Here is an 18,933-nt window from a genome sequence, read left to right as displayed (position 1 = left end):
AATCAAACAGATCTGGGTGAATTTTCTTTACAGATGATGAGAATATTGATTGAGAACTGTCCAGAGTTGGTTAAAAGATTAGTGGCTGTATAAATGCTTTTAAAAAAGAGTCTTTACAACAATCTTGTAGATTTTTTTCCTACTTTCTCCTCAGGAAATATAAGTACCCTTAACAAGGCTACTGGTTGGCTAGCTGTAGTGTGAGTGGAAAAATAAGTTTTGCCGTCCTTATTGCAATAAAGGAAACCTTAATAGAAAATTTTGCTTTTGTTCATCAGATTTGATATTCCTCCAGCAGTGTTGTAGGCATATCTGATGCCACTTTATCTCCTGGAAATCCTTAGAAAAACCAAAGGGCTCTTTAAGTTTCACATGTAGGAGGAGTCCTCATATCTGACTCAGACAACCAGCACATCAGAACCTCAGGAATAACCCAAATTCCCTCAGAAACCAACAGGATCTCTTGGCTCCTAGGGTGAAACAATTTAATGGGCCCCAACTTCCCGCGATGAAAAGCAGCTACAGAGAACTGTAAGGCTAACAGAGAATGATTGGATCATGATTGGATCAGGACTAAACATTCCCTAACATCACAAGTAAAAAAACCATAAATTCTGATATAACATATTTCTTCAAGTTGTTCTTATACTTTTTCCAGTATTAATAGAATAGAAGACGTATCAATTTCTAAGCATGTCACCTAACATTATTTTAGTGAACAAATGACCTCAAAAGTGGGTGTGTTTGTTTGCTTGTTTGTTTTAAAAATATGTCCCCTCTCACTTAATTGCTTGCTACCTTCTACAAGATGCTATATGACAATTCTAAATTTAAGAAAGATTAGATCTGCACAGGACTAATAAAAGATTCAAAGGACAAAATTTTGTGCAGTGCAGAAATATACATTTGTTATTAGAGCACATATTCAAAATTGAATGTTCAAAGAATACCTGATGGGAACATTTTAAAGCAATAGCAATCATTTCCTTTTAATTTTTTCCACCATTTAATGTAGTAAATAATACTAATTGTGATCCAGACCGCTGGCAATAGTCCACAATCCTTTACAGCTAAGCATTTATGTTAGAAAATATGGCATTTATCATAATTGTATAAATCTAGTTTTTCACAGTTTTTTCTTTGTTTTGGCTACTACCCAGTGTAACCTGCCTACAAAATTGCCAGGCATAGCGATAATAATGATTTTGATGATGTGTCATCAAGTCATTGTTGACTCTTACCAGCTACAGCTGCCAAAAAAAGCCAATGCAGTCCTAGGCTGCATCAACAAAGACTTAGTGTCAAGACACTAAGAAATGAAAGTACTTCTTTACACTGCATTGGTGAGACCACACTTGGAATACTGCATCCAGTTGTGGTCACCACCATACAAAAAAGATGTTGAGACCCCGGAAAGTGTGCATAGAAGAACAACAAAGGTGATAAAAAGTCTGGATGACAAACTGTTGAGAGATCTCGATATGTCTAGCCTATCAAAGAGAAGGATCAGTGGGGACATAACTGTCTTCCCGTACTTGAGAGGAAGTCACAAAGAAGAAAGGATTGATTTATTCTCTAGGGCACCAGAGGGCAGGCCCAGAAGTAATGGGCAGAAGCTTGTAATAGAGAGACACAAGGTAGAAGTAAGGAGAAATTTTAAAGTTAACAGAGCAGTCAATCAATGGAATAGTTTGCCTCCTGGAATTGTGGTGTTCCATCGCTGCTGATTTTCAAAAATAGACTGGACAACTATTTGAATGGGATGGTATAAGACTCATGCCCTGAGCAGGGTGTTGGATTAGAAGACCTCCAAGGTCTCTTCCATCCCAAAGATTCTATGAAATTTATTAGTGGAATTTAATACACTTGTAGATAAATGCACAAAGAGTGAATTAATGTGAAGAAGGAATTAGTCTATATCCAAATCAGTGGTGGGCACTGATTTGGATATAGTGCCCACCACTGATTTGGGTGGGCACTATATCCAAATCACTACTGGTATTACTACCGGTATGACACGCGCACATGCACAATGGAATGAAAATTACTTAGAAAAAAAGGAAAACGGCTGAGGAACGGCAATTCAGGCTGAGCTTCAGAAGCTGGAATAAAGGTAAGTATAATCCAGTATAAAAAGTGGGCCCACTTTTTTAAAAAAACAGAGAACCAGTTTGCTCTCTGTTTGAAGTCAGCACTTCTGGTTCAGGAGAACTGGTCCGAACCGGTAGGAACCCATCACTGATTCAAATGCTTCAGAGGATACATGCTCTAAGAGTTTTTATGGCTTAATTATAGTGCCAGTGGAGGGAGTACAGAGCAGAGATGCTAAAGCATCTGTTTGCACCTGTTTGTCTATATGAATTAACTTACAACTGAGCAGTGCTGTACATTGGAAGGAAGTTACTTAGGTTGCTTCTTGCAGGAGACCTGTTTTTATAACTTTTCTTCACTTCTTTCTGTAGGAGAAATTACATGTCTGCCTGAATTCAATATCTTTTCAGATTTATTTGTTAAATTTATACAGCCATCCATCTCACCGAAAGCGACTCCGTGTGGTGCAAAACAGTCACATAAAAAGCAACAAATAAAAACAACAAAATAAAAATCCATATTCCTAAATATCATATAAACAAAAATCCAAACCCTACGAGAGGGAGAATTAAAATGTGCACTTGAGCAATGGAGTCTTCTGAGCAAGTCTCCTGTTTGCTGGGAGCTCCAGGCCCGACTACATAGTCAGGTTTTAGAAGGCCTGCAGTTTCCTCTACTTTTAGCCAGCAGGCCTATAGCTAAATTTAAGACCAACAGGACCATCCTAGGTGGAAATGATGGAGATCTATCAAGAGTAGGAGAACACTGCAACGTAATGGGAAAAGCAACTAAACTAATGCAACCCAAATGTTCACATTAGTATTTTTGAAGGTCAACAGATAAAAATTGTAATACGACTTTGTTTAATGCTCACTTTGTTCAGGTTTCCATCCTAGCAAAGCAAACATGCATCACCTTTGTGGTCTCAGTTTTATATTTGTATATTTGTGCTACCTTTTGTCAAAAAATATGGGAGGTTGTTGGTCTTTAATCCCTCTTCTTTTTAATCCAAGGATCTATTATGGAGTTGAAGTAGGCTAGGGAACCGGAAGTAATTATGAAGGCCACTGGCATTTTTTCAGTTTAATAAAAGCAGGGACTAATTATTCAGTTTTTATTTAACTGAAATGCAGCCAAAAAGGAGGCTCCTGCAGAGCAGCTGCACTTCTTCAGTGTTATCCCAATTTACCACAGACACAACTGTCACAAACAGTACTTTTAAATTTGATACATAGCCATGGAAGGAAGGGGCCTTTTGTCTTGAGTGCATGCAGAACTTCTTTATACAAATCAACTGGCAGATGATGGACAATGATGAAAATTTGATTCTTTGAAGTCATAATGGTCATTGAAATGTGTGAAATTCTGGCATTGAAAAGAGGGCAGCTAGCAAGTTTTAGACTCTTGGGTGGCTGCTGGGAGCTTGCTGGGAGGTTTTCTGCATTTTGACATCAACTTCCCGTCGCTTGTTCCCAGCTTCCTTTTTTTAGAGAGGAGGAAAATGTTAAACAGCTACTTGCTCACATGGATGCTATACAGTCTCTTTGGGATTGTGCAGATGGAAATTTTGGATGTCTGTCTGTCTCTTGAAAAACAAACTGCTGACACTTAAATATCCATAAATAACTTGGGGCAGAAACAAGATTTAATTCTTCCTTATTTTTTACTTCTACCGTGTTACTTAATACTTCACCTTGTGAACTTGTGTGCCATAATAAATTGGCCAAAGTGACTTGAAAACTAAAGCTAAAGTAATGGACATTATTCCACTGTTGTTGTTTTGAGTCAGTAATTCCATTGGTTCCCCCTTCCTTTCGGGAAGTACATGGTATAAAGACTTGAACTCTATATACTAGTTTCTTAAATCTCCAAGAGTTCTATTATAGGATTATTAACTCTTTAAAAAACAAAAGAAATAGGAATATTTAATATTTATCCTTTAGATCACTACATCTGAGAGTAAGCTTCAAAATAGAAAGAATTATATGCCATACTAATTAATTTTATATATAGTTTTCCCAGTTGATCTTTTCCCATTTCTTCATTAAACATCTTGAAATATACATATGCATCAGTGTGTATCAAAGAACTCCCTCCGACACATTCTGTGTTGCCAATAATTAAAGGAGAGTGAACTTGAAATCATGAAGCTAAAGAAATTTTTAAACGACTTCTCCCAACAGTAGTGTTGCAGCCATTTGGTTCACTGGTACTTTCACTAAGGTCTTGAATTTGGAACAAAGTACTTGGTGACACAGTGGAGAATTGAAGTTATTTTTTTCCCTCCCAAAATCTCAAATATTTTAAATGACATTTAGAAGCAGGAGATTTAACCCCATTAAATGTAACTAAAAAGACAATTTCTTTGGTCAGCAGCTAAAGCTGTGTGGCTGAAATAACTATAGCAATAGCAGTAGACTTATATACCGCTTCATAGGCCTTTCAGGCCTCTCTAAGCGGTTTACAGAGAGTCAGCATATTGCCCCCAACAATCTGGGTCCTCATTTTACCCACCTCGGAAGGATGGAAGGCTGAGTCAACCCTGAGCCGGTGAGATTTGAACCGCTGATCTAGCAGTAGCCTGCAGTGCTGCATTTAACCACTGCGCCACCTTGCCTCTTGTAATATAGTAGATTGTTACACGCTTTCAAAATGCAACTTGGAGTAGGAAAATGGTATTCCTAAGGTTTAGGAATGTACTAAGTGAATATTTTACTTTTTAGTCAAATCTATTAGATCAAAGGAGATTTATGTTCAGAACCTAAGTTTCTAGTATGAGTCATAGCTCCTACAATTGTTTTTTGTCCGTTCAACATGCTTCTCGGTATTCAAGATCAATAGAACTTTCTAATGGAAGAAAAGATGATTATTAGTGATTTGTCAAAAAATACAAGAGCATGATTGGTATTTATTCAAAAGTTAAGTTTATTTATTATGTTAAAAGATAAAAATTATTCCAGTAGGCTAATAATGTTCAGATGTCTGGCTTTTGGTCATGAAATACTCCTGAATGACACACATTACGGTAGTTAAGCAGATTAGCCCCTCCAGCCTTGCAAAACAGGTCTTTATGTTCTTTTCCCCATGGAAGAAATGGTGGCTCACATTTGTTTTTTGTTTTTTTTCAGGTAAATTGCAATTTCTAATGTACACCTCTTCATGGTCACTGTTTGGTAAAGCATAACCTATAGGCCTAAGTATCTTAACATTGTGTTCCACTGTATATAAATATGCATCCATTGTGCAAATTGATTTAGTGGAGTGAAAACTGAGATTGAAAAATAATTTGCTAATGCTAGCAACTTTTGTAAGGTATATCTCTTGCTAAACTTTGGTATTCAGCGTTTTCTTTGTAAGTGTCCTGAGTGAAGCCCTGTGGAAAATGTGTCCTGGTGATATCTGAGAAAACCAGAAAAGGTTTCGTTTAAAAAAAAACTGAACATAGGGAATGATTCCTTTCCCTTATTCTACTTTTAGTTAAAATGGTCTTATTTTCTCATAGCATCCATTGGAGACAAACACAGGGAAATTGTGGATTTAACCTATTCTTACCCAAGTATCACATGGATAAACTATGAAAGTGAAACAGCCTAATACATTCCTTGTTTATTTCAAGTAGGGATCTAATTTCCTTTAACGAGATATTCTCATTGAATTATACTTTTCATATATCCTACATAAGATATGATGACTTATAAAATATAAACTAAACTAAAGCTAAATAAACTAATTCTGTTTCTGGTTCAGGAAGAAAATTCAGAAATATGTAAAATGAAGTTGCAGTATTTTCTCCTTGATGACTTTAATTTCAGATGCATGGTTATCCAAATATATCTCTGGGGTCAATAAAGATCTGGAGATTTTTGCAGGAGTAGACTGCAAAAGTCTACTTTGAAGACTGGTAAACACATTTGGAATCTGGAATCATACCATGGGAACTCTTAACAAACTTCCCTGAGGAGGCTTATACATGTGCAAAATCATTGTCACTGTGGCCATTCACAAAAATCTCATTAATCAGATGGCAAATGGGAGAAGCTATTCCTAGCCCCATCTTGCAGCTGCCTTCACCACCACAATTTCCTTTTTCTTCTTTTCATTGTTTTAAGATGCACGTGGCAGCTAAAAAATGCACTGGACTGCAGCCACACCTTATTTTCCAGTACAGCTCTATGGCTATTGCATCCAAAGCATATTTTATTTATCTTATGATTTGCAAAGTAGTTCCTAAAGATTCTAATTTGTATAGAATGGCATGATATTATGTGCATTAAAACTGGGCTTTGACTGTAGCCTTGACTATACTTGTGACCAAAATATATTGAAACTGATGGTTCTGTCCATATTATTAGCAGGAAAGATTGGTTGCTGAATGCAATACCAGTATTACATGATAGAAATAAATCATTTATGAGAGTAAGATAGTGAGAGTAACACTTAACAGATTGGTATCTGGTGTCCATTTGGTTGTTTATTCTGTTTATTGATAAATATATCAAAAAAGTTTGTGTGATGTTACATACATTGGTTGGGGATATGAATGCGACTGTATGTGGAGAATCCTGAATTGTTGGCTGAGAATTTGAAGTATTTGCAGGAAATCAAGATAGTTGTTTTTGACAGGAGAAGACTAGCAGTAATTTAACTGACTTCCACAGAAAGTACGTGAAGGCGGGGGGGGGGGGAGGTGAAGGAAGGAAGGCTGAATGCAAAAGTGAGCACTGTATTTTTCGGACTATAAGACGCACCATGATGTTGAAGAGGTAATTTTTTAAAAAACGTTTTTGCACTCTGCAGGTCTCCCAAGCCCTCTGCACGCCTCTTTTTTTTTCCCCCCCAAAAAAATGCCCTGCCCCATTTGCAAAAATGGACATGCAGAGCTTTGGGAGGCTTGTAGAGGGCTCCTGGGGGAGCAAAAATGGCCCATTATTTGCCCTCCCCAGCCCCCAGGAGCACTTTGCAAGCCTCCCAAACCCTCTGCATGTCCATTTTTGCAAAGGGGGCGGGGTTTCAGTAGGCCAAAAATGCTGTATTCAGTGTATAAAGGAAATTTTGAGGGGAAGAGTTGTGTCTTATACTCCGAAAAATACAGTAATTCAGAGACATAAATTGTTGTGCCTTGGTCATATAGAGAGAATGTATGAGGACCAAATCATAAAACAAATACCTGGAAGTAGAGTGAGCAAGTTAAGAGAATGGAAAGAACCAAGAAAGTTATAGTTGGATGGAGCTGATGAATCTTACAAAAAAAAAAGTGGTAAATTTAAAACAGCAAAAGGCAACATATGAAGTGATAAATGGTCATGGTCATTTTCACTCATGCTTTAATCACTTCCCAGTTGAAAGTGGTGATTGGATGGAGTTGATGAGGTCCTTCAAAAGAAGGGCATGCAAAGTTTAAAAAGCAGCATATGAAGCGGTATGAGGCCATTCTGGAAGAATGAAAAAAAAAATATGAATGGTGTTGGCGTAAACTAAATTTAGCTAATTTTCTTTTTCTCATCTCATGTGTAGGGTTTTTTTCTTTACAATTTCTTAATACTTTTCTACACTTTGCATAACATAGTTTATTCCAAAAGTAAATAGTGTGAAGGTTAGGTACATCTTTGTTAATTTTGTCATTTTTCCTTAATGTATATGTCTGCATATTCTGTGGCATCCCTTTAGAATCAGTAGAAACTACTTTTTTGTCAGTTACATATTTATGCAGAGGCAGGCAAATCCTAACTTTAAGATTGTATCTGTGTGAATGTGAATAAACTGCCAGTTGATTTTTATAAACAGACAAGCTGCAACAGTTAAGCCTTGCCTTATTTTTACCATAGGTGAAACAAATTGTGTGAAGTACTACAATTGATTGCCCAATCAAACAACCTTTGTGATAGTTCTTTTTAAGCAATCAAATAAATGCCTGTCTGTCGGAAGAGAGTGTAGCTTTGTATGTTGCAACTTTTTGACTAAATAATTGGTGTGTCTTCATATTTTGACTAGCCCGGAATTTAATATAAACACTATTTGGACTCAAAGAAAACATTTATGATTAAATTGTTAAAATATTTTGACAGTTTGCTTTAGGTAGTCTGAGCTCAGCTTTTATGCGTTGTTGTAATTTCCTGTGGGTTTCTCCCCCCCTTTTAGTTCTAAATGCAAGACAAACATTTCACACTTGGCAGTTGTGACTGATCTCTTGGAGTTGATTTTATAAAGTGAAACAAAAAGGGGAGGGGGGAGTGGAAGACATGTCTCCCCTTTTCTAGGAATGGTCTGCTGAGAGCAGCTTTTAAAGTCTTTGACAGCAGATACACTGAGGTTGGTAGCTGAGGCTTATTTTTTAAAACCCTAGTGTGCTATTTAAATTTGTTTGCCTCCTTAAATTTAAGTCATGTCATCACTGGTTTGGATTACCTCTGTCTGCCAAGATTTGGACTTGCATCAGATCAGCCTTTGTTTTGGAGACAGGCAGAAGAAAGAGATCCAAGCCATTCCCATTGGCATTGTGCAAGGAAAAATCTAAAGTAGGTGGTAGTTTTGAATTACCCTGCTCGGCTAATGTGGTCCTTTTGGGAGGAAGCATTTGATAATCTGAGCTTTTGTCAACAGATGTTAGAAGATTAGGATTCAAATTATAGAGAATACCTTTTGTATCACCAAGAGCTTGCTTCAAACCTATGCAAAATATCTGGCTTACTGAGCTTTAATCGTATCACTCCAATTCCATTCATGCGGTATATTACTGGCTAAAACCAGAAATAGTTGTGTTGGCCTATACGTACTAAAACTAACCTCCAAACCTTAGTCAATACTTGCGATCAACAAAATTGCACAAAAATGTGCAAGCTTTTTTGCTTTCCAGAATTCCTCATTCAACGGGGTAGTACCAAAAGCTGTAGAGGCGAAACATAAGTCAAGTATGGTGTAGAACCTGGAGGCGAAATAGAGAATTTGGAGTCATCACAATTGTAACTGAACAGTCACTGAAGAAGGACTACATGCAAGGGTATTGCAAAACTGCTTAGTCATGGCACTGAGATAAATGCCTGTGCTAAGCTTCATTAAGGCTTCTGGGGCGCCCCATAGAGCTGCACGTTTTAGCCTAAACACTACAGAAGAAATGTTTACAGCAGTGCATTGCAAAGGTACCGCAACTCCCCTAAGGTTTAAATGTTAATGATCTTCTGCTCAGTGAAAAATTGTAATTCCAGAAAGTTTATGTAAGTTGTATAAAAGACTCTTGAATATTCGTTAACCTATACATGAATGAGGAATAGATTTGGAAACTCTGTGTTTCATTCCTGTCAATGAAAATTAACTTTCCCCAAAGTATAGGTCATTGGCATTTCAAAAAAATGCACTTGTTTTATGTCACTTTTCTTGTTTTCATAGGACATTACCCCTCTAACTGGTGTTCCAGAGGAGCATATTAAAACACGAAAAGCTTATATTTTTGTTCCGGCCCGTAATGCCATGCAAGCTGGTGTTAATAACACGAAAAAATGGAAAATGGAATTTGATACAAGGGAGCGCTGGGAAAACCCACTGATGGGTTGGGCATCTTCGTAAGTATAAAATAGCGTTTTCAAAGTTTATTCGTTGATCAACTAATACAGACCTTTAACCAGCACGGTTAGATTTTATAAGTGCTAATAAAATTATGTTTTTGCCAGGGATGTTATTTTTTATTTGGTTTTTTTTTTTCTAACTGTGAAATTGGAGCTATTCTCATACTCTAGAAAGGGAGTCATCTGGTAGTCGGATGTACAAATGACCATGTGGCGTTGCATTAAGTAGGCCACGGAAATTCCAGAGTCAGCAGCAAGAACTGTATTTGTTCAAAATTGGAAATTAAATAAGGTACCAACAGAAGAGGAGATAATAAAAAAAAATCTAGACTGTGCAGAGAGGAACAAATTGACCTTGAAAATAAAGGATAAAGAGGAATCGGTGAACTTCAATTCATGGGGAAGATTTTATGAATGGTTAGAAAAAGACATACAGATACGCCATCAAGTAGAAAAGGGAAGGAAGGGGGGGCAATAGGGAAGAAAATAATAATATATAAGTATATATTCAAAAGGAAGATACAAAGGGTGGGAACACAATCAGGATAGATTTGAGAAGGAAAGGGAATAAGAAATGATATTCAATTATTTTTGGGTTTGCGGAAATACCACCCCAAGAAAATAAAAATTAAGATTTGGAAGAGACACCTATAACAATAGAAAAAATAAAGGAGGAGATGAGAGGAAGGAAGGAAGATAGAGGTGAGTAGAGGAATATAGAAAGGAGAAGGAGAGAGAGCAGGAAGGGGAAGAGAGGAGTAGGGGAGAGGAAGGAAGAAAGGAGAGAAGGGAGGAGGGAGAAAAGAAAGGGAAAAGAAGGTGGTGTCAAAACAGGTGAGGGATGGTAAATAAAGCAACCCTTATAACCCTGTAAATGGAATGATAATAACTATGTGAATATATATCTGTAATATACGAAAACAAATACCTGTAATTGTATATAAAGACCAAAAAAAAAAAAAACTTTTCCGGAAAATTCCAATAGTCAGACAAGATCAAATTGTTGTTATTAGCTCCATTACATAAGAATCAGTTTTGTCCAGTGATGAACGCATCCAACTAGAAGCCAGGAGACTGTGAGTTCTAGTCCCGCTTTAGGAATGAAAGCCAGGGTCAGGAAAGCTTTGTGAGTTGACAGCCAGCTGGGTAACTTTGGGCCAGTCACCTTGTCTCAACCCATGACATCAGGCTCAAGCCACAACCTGGTGGGTCAATTTCTGTCCAATCAATTGATCAACACTCAGTTGATTTGAAAAAGCAGACCCTGCGCCTATGAGAAAATGCTTCAGAAAGCGGGGGGAAAGCTAGGTTAAATTTTACTGATAAAGAAATGAGAGGCCAAAACAGAGAGTCATCTTTATTTACTGTAGCCTAATGGATCGTAGCCCATAATTTGGGCAATTCACAATTAAATAAATTACAATAAAAGGTATAATTTACTAATTACAGATAAAACCACTGATTATGTGGTAATTTGCAGCAGTGGTCCCCAACCTTTTTATCGCCGCGGACCAGTCAGACGAGCCTCCCTCGGCCTTCCGGACCGGCGGGTGGGAAGGCGGCCATCCTGGGCGCGCGTTCCGCAGGGGGGGGGGGGCTTCCTTCACGCCAAGGCCGACAGCCCGCGAGGCCGCCCCGCCTCCTCCTCCTCGGCTGCCGGGGGAAGGGAGGGGGAACCGACCCCGCGATCCGCTCGCTCGGGCAGCCCTTTTTCCTCGCTGCAGTTCGGCGGGGGAAAAAGATGGCCCTGTGTCCTACTTCGGGCGGGCGGGCGGCTGGCGCGGCGGAGGCCGGCTGCTTCCGAGGGGGTGGGCCTCCGCGCCGCGCTCCATGAAGGGAAGAGGGGGAGAAGGCGGGCTGCGGCCGAAGGGTCCCCGAGAGCCCCGCCGGCCTGACACAAAAAGCGCTTCGGCGGAGCGGCGGGGGGGAGGGGCGGGAGGCAGGTGACACTCCAGGAGGGGGGGCAGAGCTGCGCCGCGAGTCTTACGTAAAGCCCCCCCTCCCCGCCTCAGTGGAGGAAAACATCTCCCACCTGGGTGGGGCTGCGCGCGAAGCGCCTCTCGGAACGGCGAAGCTCCCCAAGTTCCCCCGAAACGGCCGCGCTGCGCCCCTCCCCCCCGCAACCTTAGTTTCTCCTTGGGAGGAAAATGCAGCGCCGCCGCCCGCTCCTGCCACCCCCCTCGTCATTCCACGGGGCAGGCGGGCCGGGTGAGTCCGCGGACAAAGTTTCGTCTCCCAGGCAGCCTCCGCCAGCAGCATCCCAAGTTCGGGCCGAGGCCGCCGCCGCCGCCCCCTCCCTCCCGGGGCGAGCAGAGCAAAAGGGCGGGGGGGAGATCGGGCCTCCCCTCGCCCCCCCAGCCCCGCACATCTGGGGCGGCGGGGGGGGGGGCAGAGAAAGGGCGCGTTCATGAGGACTACAAAGTTGCAAATATGGCCCCCGGCGCTGCAGCGATCATGGCCCCCGGCCGCTGCGCGGCCCGGTGCCAGGTACTCCACGGCCCGGCACCGGTCCGCGGACCGGGGGTTGGGGACCACTGATTTGCAGGATCTGATTTGTTCCCTTTGCATGTGACTAGGCAATGTCTGTGAAATAATCACTATATTCCAAAACATTTTTGGTTTATCTGTAGGCTTATAAACATGATAAACCCCTCATCTTATCAGTTCGGTCAGATAAAGAATGCATTCCAGTGAAAGCATTGCTAAAAGTTGTAAACAGATGTGACAAGCCAATATGTATCTGTAGGGATGATTCCAGCTTAGATAATGCTTGATCTAGGTTCTTAAAGTAATTTCCCGGGTTCCTTAACTCTCTTGCTTTTAGAATTAAGCTGCCTATTCTTTGGGGACTATGCCACTTTAGATACTGGCTGAAGCAATTCTTTGGGAACTTTCTTGGTTTACCTTATTTTACTGTATTAGATAGGTTTGTGTCTTCCTTAAGAAAAAAATATCAGTCTTGAATTCTCTTAGTGCAGCAGGATGGAATTTTGGACTTCAGTTAAAAAAAAAAAGAGTTTCCCACTTGTATTATACCTGGCAAGATTCTTAGCTCAAAACTCACTGCCCTCAGTGTGAGAATGGATGCATTTTTGTTGTATAATACCATGTGATAATATCTCCATAGTGCTTTAATAATTTGTTAAATTTTATATCAAAGGCTCAATGAAAGAAGTCATTCAATTTGCAATCTGTCTTCATCTGTCACCTGCCTCCTTCCTTTTTAAAGTCTGAAAGTTAGTTCTCCATCTCTGAAGAAAGTTCGGCAGATTTCATGAAGATTTAATTGCAGATCAAAAGGACTTCTTGTGACCAAGCAATTACACACAGCCATTTATAATCTTGAGACACATTTTACATAATTTCAGAGTTGCCGTAACAGATTTATTCTCATAAATTCTGAGAATTCATCATGCTTCCCTTGGTAGTACTAGAAGTTCTATTTTAGTGATTGTGGTGGTGTTATTCATGAAAGAGATATTCTGAAAAATTTAAGTAAGCACATGTTTAACATTTTAGGCTGGACTGTGGGTTTGGACGTTTGGCTGACTCAGAAAATGGAAGGCTAAGAATTCTTGGCCCTTTTGTGGTTCAGCCTCCTCCTCCTTTAGTAATCAAAAATCAGAATGCACACAGACAAACTGAATTGTTTTTGTTTCTTTCTTTCTTTCTTTTGGTGTAATAAATTGCATTTCTAACCACCATAAGATGTTGTGAAACTTCAGAATTAGAAGCAGGCAGCCAGCAATTTGTCTCAATTCTTGGATAGAGAATATGGTTTAAATTTTAAAAGATAAAAGAATGCATGCAAGGATGTGTGGTTGTTCGAGCCAGATCTGTATTTTAAAAATCTGTGGGATTTCTAGCCAGGCCCGAAGCACACTTGTATCATTATGCCCACAAGCTTCCATTCTATTCTACACCATCTGTTGTTTTTCTTCAGAAACTCTCTGGAACTACTAGATGTGGTCATCTAGGGATTTGAAGTTAAATGTGATCAGCATATGATGGCACTTTTCCCTTGCCTTATGAGTCAGGTGAGGCTGTGGAGCTGCTGAACCAGTGTCTGGTTTTGACAATGGGCTAGGTGGTAGCACATAAGCAGAAGCTGAACTCTAACAAGATCAAAGTGCTGTGAGTTAACGGCCGTTGTATTTGTGGAGTTGATAATCCTCCTGTTCTGGACAGAATGGTCCTCAAGGTCCCAGTATGGCATCATTAATACTGTTATTATAGACCCAAATACTTTTTGCCCAGTTTTAGTATCTCTTAATGGTCTAGATCAGTGATGGTGAACCTTTTCAATACCGAGTGCCCAAACCGGAACACACGTGCATGTGTGCATGTGCCAGAGCACCGGAAATCCAAAGACCAGCTGGCCAGTGCACACATGCCTGGTTTTTTGGTGGTTTTCAGGGCGTTTTCTGAGGCGTTTACCGGCGCCTGTGAAGACCAGCTGGTCGGAAAGCAGAGGAACAGCTGGCAACGGCACACATGCCTACAGAGAGGGCTCTGCATATGCCACAGCTGGCATGCATGCCATAGGTTTGCCATCATGGGTCTAGATACTGTAATGTTTAAGAACTATCAATCAGCATTACTGCAATGTATTGTAAAGCTTCAAAGATTACAGAATATGGTTGTTAGAATTTTACTGGTGAATTTTATCACTCAGTTTCAGAAGTAAAAAGGTTTGCCCATTGATTTCCCAACGCAGTTCAGAACGCTCATTAACTCTAATCCTAACCCTACATGGAATCTTACCATTGTATCTATCTTAAGAATCTCTGTTGAAACTTTCTATGGAAATTCTCAGTCATCCAGGTCATGGTTGTCCCAAAAGTGCTTTTTCAAAAGTCAACTGGACTTTCCTGAGGTTTTTTTTTCCTTTGAAAATGTTTTGCTTCTCATCCAAGAAGCTTCTTCAGGTCTTGAACCTTTGGTCCAGTTGTCTTTTAAAGAAGCACCTTTGTGACTTTGTTGAGACTTTGTGTGCCTTTTCTCTCAGCAATACAAAGATAATCTATAGGAAGAGGATTTCCTTTAGACCAGAGCCAATAATTGTGCCATTTTGGCACCAGGAAAAAAAACCCAGATAGATCTTAATAGTTTTTCTGAAGTCATCATGCAACTTTTAAATGTTTTACCTGCTATCTATTTCCATAATGTTTTATTATTTACAGAGCGGATCCTCTGTCCAATATGCAACTAACCTTCTCTACAAAAGAAGATGCTATTGCATTTGCTGAAAAAAATGGTATGTACAGCAGCAACCAAAGTGCGATTGATGAGTGCATGTTTATTGAATGAGAGGGGGCGTTTGAGTTACTAGCAGAAAGAAATGACAGTGGCCTGGGACTGAAATTTCATGTTGGCAGATGTGTTCTGTTAAGTGGATAATAGTACTAGTGTAAATAGTGATTTTACAACAGGAACTGCTATAGAACATTCAAATATTAACATTCTCTTATATTTCTTGAAATTGAAGTTTGGATTAACACTTGATATCATTAATAATAAAAAATATTGAACCTCATCAGTAGTAAAAATTATTCAGTTGTCCCTTCCTAGACTCTTGTCACTGTCATTTTCTCAGCATCCTCACTCTGGTTGGCTACCTTGGCGTAGAGTGATTGGTGTCTTACTTTGCAAACACCCCAGGTAGATTTTTCACTTGTGTGTAATTTAGCCTGAAATATTGATATCAAAAGGGGGTGCAGTGGTTCTGCGGTTAAAGATGCTGAATTTGTCAGCTGGAAAGTTGACAGCCTGGGTTCCAACTTGAGTACCATGTGACAGGATGAGCTTCCATTACTTGCCCCAGCTCCTGCTGACTTAGCAGTTTGAAAGCATGCAAATGTGAGTAGATAAATAGGTACCACTTCAGTGGGAAGTAACAGTGTTCTGTGCCCCTTAGTGTATAGTCATGCTGTCCACAGAATCATGGAAATGTCTTTGGACAACACTAAGAAATGGAGATGAGCATTACGCCCTAGAGTCAGTCACAACTGGAAAAGGGAAATCTTTACCTTTATTGATACCAAGCTCTGGTGCTGTTTTTCATGGGGGTTTTGCATCCAACATTGTCTTTCCCAATACTGTCACATTATGACACAATTTTACCAAGATAGGCAGGATGGATGTGTCATAGGGCTAGTATTGAGAAACACGTTTCTTACTGTCCACAGATGTCTTTAGAGGGAGGATCCTTAGCATCCCTAATGAGGGCATGGTCACTGGGGGGGGGGGAGGTGTCTGTGGGCAGAAGGATCCATCTGTAGTAAATGGTCCTGCAGATAGAAAGCCATTTGGCTTTAGAGATTAAAACCAGCACCAAGAAACAGATTCTCAATAAGTAATTTGATCTATGCATAGTAAGCATTTGTAATTAATATTGTTGCTTTTAATGAGAAGTTCAGCTATTGGATCAAAATCTAAACTGGGGGTCATCTGCCTCCATTTTTCAGGACCAAAAATGTCGATTTAGCAATTTTCTTAACTAAAACATATTGAATATGTTACTACTGACATCTTAAATAGACTGGGAATTTTTAGGGAGTAGTTCTTACAAGCATTCACATCCCATAAACGTTGGTGTTAAACTAAATCTCTACATTTTACTTTATCTCATTTCCTACAAATATTTGACAAGAAAATCAGTTTGCTAAAGTGAGAACTAAGAACGTTGGCCTAATTCCAGTGAATGCAAGTGAGAGATGTTTTACCATCTGCCTGTGCCAGGGCATCTTTATCTACGTTTACAAGTCTCACTTATTCCATGATTAGGCCCCATGAGTGCAGAGATTCTCAGGCAGATCAAATGATGCCAAACCCTGTGATTCTTTATGGGCTTGTTTCTAACACTCTGCTAACATGCAGTTATTAAACTCAGTTTCATTCCGGCACTCGAGTCAAAAGTTGAAATCATCCCTAGGAGCCTAACCCAGGGTTGCTTTCTTATTTACTTATTTACACATATATTTACTTCAGCATAAATTCTCTTTAAATTATCCCTAATAACACATGATGTTGACAGTATTTTAAGAAATATAGGCCAAAATATTTGGAGAGATCTAAATTGGTTAATCTAATTTGCATGGAAATGTGTGTGTGCGTGTGTGTATTAGTAATTGTGTGTGTGTGTGTGTGTGTGTGTGTGTAGGTAGGTAGGTAGGTAGGTAGGTAGGTAGATGACAGATGATAGATGGATGGATGGATGGATGGATGGATGGATGGATGATAGGTAGATAGGTAGATGATAGATAGATAGATAGATAGATAGATAGATAGATAGATAGATAGATAGATAGATAGATAGATAGATAGATAGATAGATGATAGATATGGATGGATGGATGGATGGATGGATGGATGGATAGATAGATAGATAGATAGATAGATAGATAGATAGATAGATGATAGATAGATAGATAGATAGATAGATAGATAGATAGATAGATAGATAGATGATAGATGATAGATATGGATGGATGGATGGATGGATGGATGGATGGATGGATAGATAGATAGATAGATAGATAGATAGATAGATAGATAGATAGATAGATAGATAGATAGATAGATAATGTAATGCATAGTATTAATAGGAAATATTTTAAGCATAAAATTAATAATTCTATTAAAAAGTCACCATGTTGATATATTCAAAAATACTGACTTCTGACTCAAAGACTGTTTTTGTTGGTTTATCATAGAAGGGAGGTAGCTGTTCCTCAAAAATACAGGTCTGGAACTGTGAATTTTCTCTAGATTACATCTTGCATATAAAAGAGTAAAAAAAAAAAAAAAGATTCATTCCATATCCTCTCCCATTCCCACTCCCATTCCCAGAGGGCCTCCTCAGAAGCAAGTGCAGAGTATCATGATTGCACTTTTACTGCGATGTGAATAGTCTATTAATCACATTCATCCTTCCTTGATCCCATGTCTCTGCCCCAGACTGCCCATTCCTTTCTGCCTCTGTATGGTTATCATCATGCAAATCCAATTTCTGAATGTGACAGAGGAATATAATCAGAATAAGGTTTACAGCTGGGAGATGACTCTTTTAGAAGACTAATATCAGGCAATTCTGTTTGTTTTAAATGTGAAGCTATGGAAAAATTAGCAAGATTCCTGTTAGGTGAAGCAGCTGATTCTGAATTCAGGATCACATTCTAAATTCTCCAAAGCTCGCCTCTTTGTCCTTCTTGCTTCTTTGTGGCACTGGGGTACTCTGCTACCAGGCATATTTCCAAAACTTGGCTTGACATCTGATAGAGAGGTGTGAATGCATAAGATTACAGGCCTTCATGTGTCAACTGTCGGTCCTGGTCCATCAGCAAGAGCGGTGAAAGTTGGAACACATAGTGCCTGAGATCTGACAAACCTGGGAACAGGTGTAGGTCACATTTAAGGCATATCTGTCTTAAAGGATTATTGTTCCCTGCCTTTTGCAAAAGAATAAACTAGTAATTGCATATTGTATATCAAATATGTTGGTATTTCTTTTCTGTTAGCTCTTAAAAGCTTGAACTTGCTTTTGTTTGTGTTGCACTTGCTCAGTATTACCAGCTGTGTGTGTGTGTGTGTGTGTGTGTTGTTTAGAATTCTCAACATGTTTTTTCCTAGGCTGGAGCTATGATGTTCAAGAGGAGAGGATTCCAAAACCTAAATCCAAGTCTTATGGCGCAAACTTTTCTTGGAACAAAAGAACAAGGGTGTCCACAAAATAGGTTGGCATTGGTTGTCTCTGCATCTGACTGCGAATAAAGTCAGCTGTGCTGTATTTATAGTCCATGTATAATACGTCTCTTAATCTCCTAATAAATTTGACCTTTAAACTGCTCATCTATCTTGTGGTGTCTATTTAAAATGTTTTTGATGTCTCCAATTGAACCTGTTACAAACTTCCCTATATTTAGAGAGGAGATTTGGGGTGTCCATACCTCTAGGAAATTGCTGTACGTGGAATTCATTAAAAGGAATGTTTGAAATGAGCTGCAGCATTAAAGACCAAGGCTTGGCTTTTGAATAATTTTATAATTCAATATCTATTTGTGTGTGTGTGTGTGTGTGTGTGTGTGTGTGTAAATATATATATATATGCACATACATACACACACATACACACACACACATATATATATATATATATTTGCATAGAAAAGCTGTTAATACATACAGTCATTTGTGGAGCTTTTTTACTTTGTTATATACAAGAGTACAAAGGTGGTATTCAGCCAGTTCTGACAGGTTCTGGAGAACCAGTATAGGAAATTTT

General features: G+C 39.3%; 1 protein-coding gene across 1 annotated transcript in view; it reads left to right on the top strand.

The window, feature by feature from the left end:
- NDUFS4 (NADH:ubiquinone oxidoreductase subunit S4) overlaps nucleotides 1-18,500 on the top strand; it is a 40,076-nt gene extending 21,576 nt beyond the window's left edge. Inside the window, exons 3-5 of the mRNA XM_032214083.1 lie at nucleotides 9,475-9,647; nucleotides 14,834-14,907; nucleotides 18,282-18,500. Of these exons, the coding sequence (XP_032069974.1) occupies nucleotides 9,475-9,647; nucleotides 14,834-14,907; nucleotides 18,282-18,385 (351 nt within the window). The 3' untranslated portion in view covers nucleotides 18,386-18,500. The remainder of the gene's footprint in view (nucleotides 1-9,474; nucleotides 9,648-14,833; nucleotides 14,908-18,281) is intronic.
- The last annotated feature ends 433 nt before the right edge of the window (nucleotides 18,501-18,933 follow it).

Source organism: Thamnophis elegans, chromosome 3 (assembly GCF_009769535.1).
Source record: "Thamnophis elegans isolate rThaEle1 chromosome 3, rThaEle1.pri, whole genome shotgun sequence".
NCBI lineage: Eukaryota > Metazoa > Chordata > Lepidosauria > Squamata > Colubridae > Thamnophis > Thamnophis elegans.
This window is presented reverse-complemented; position numbering and strand designations above follow the sequence as displayed.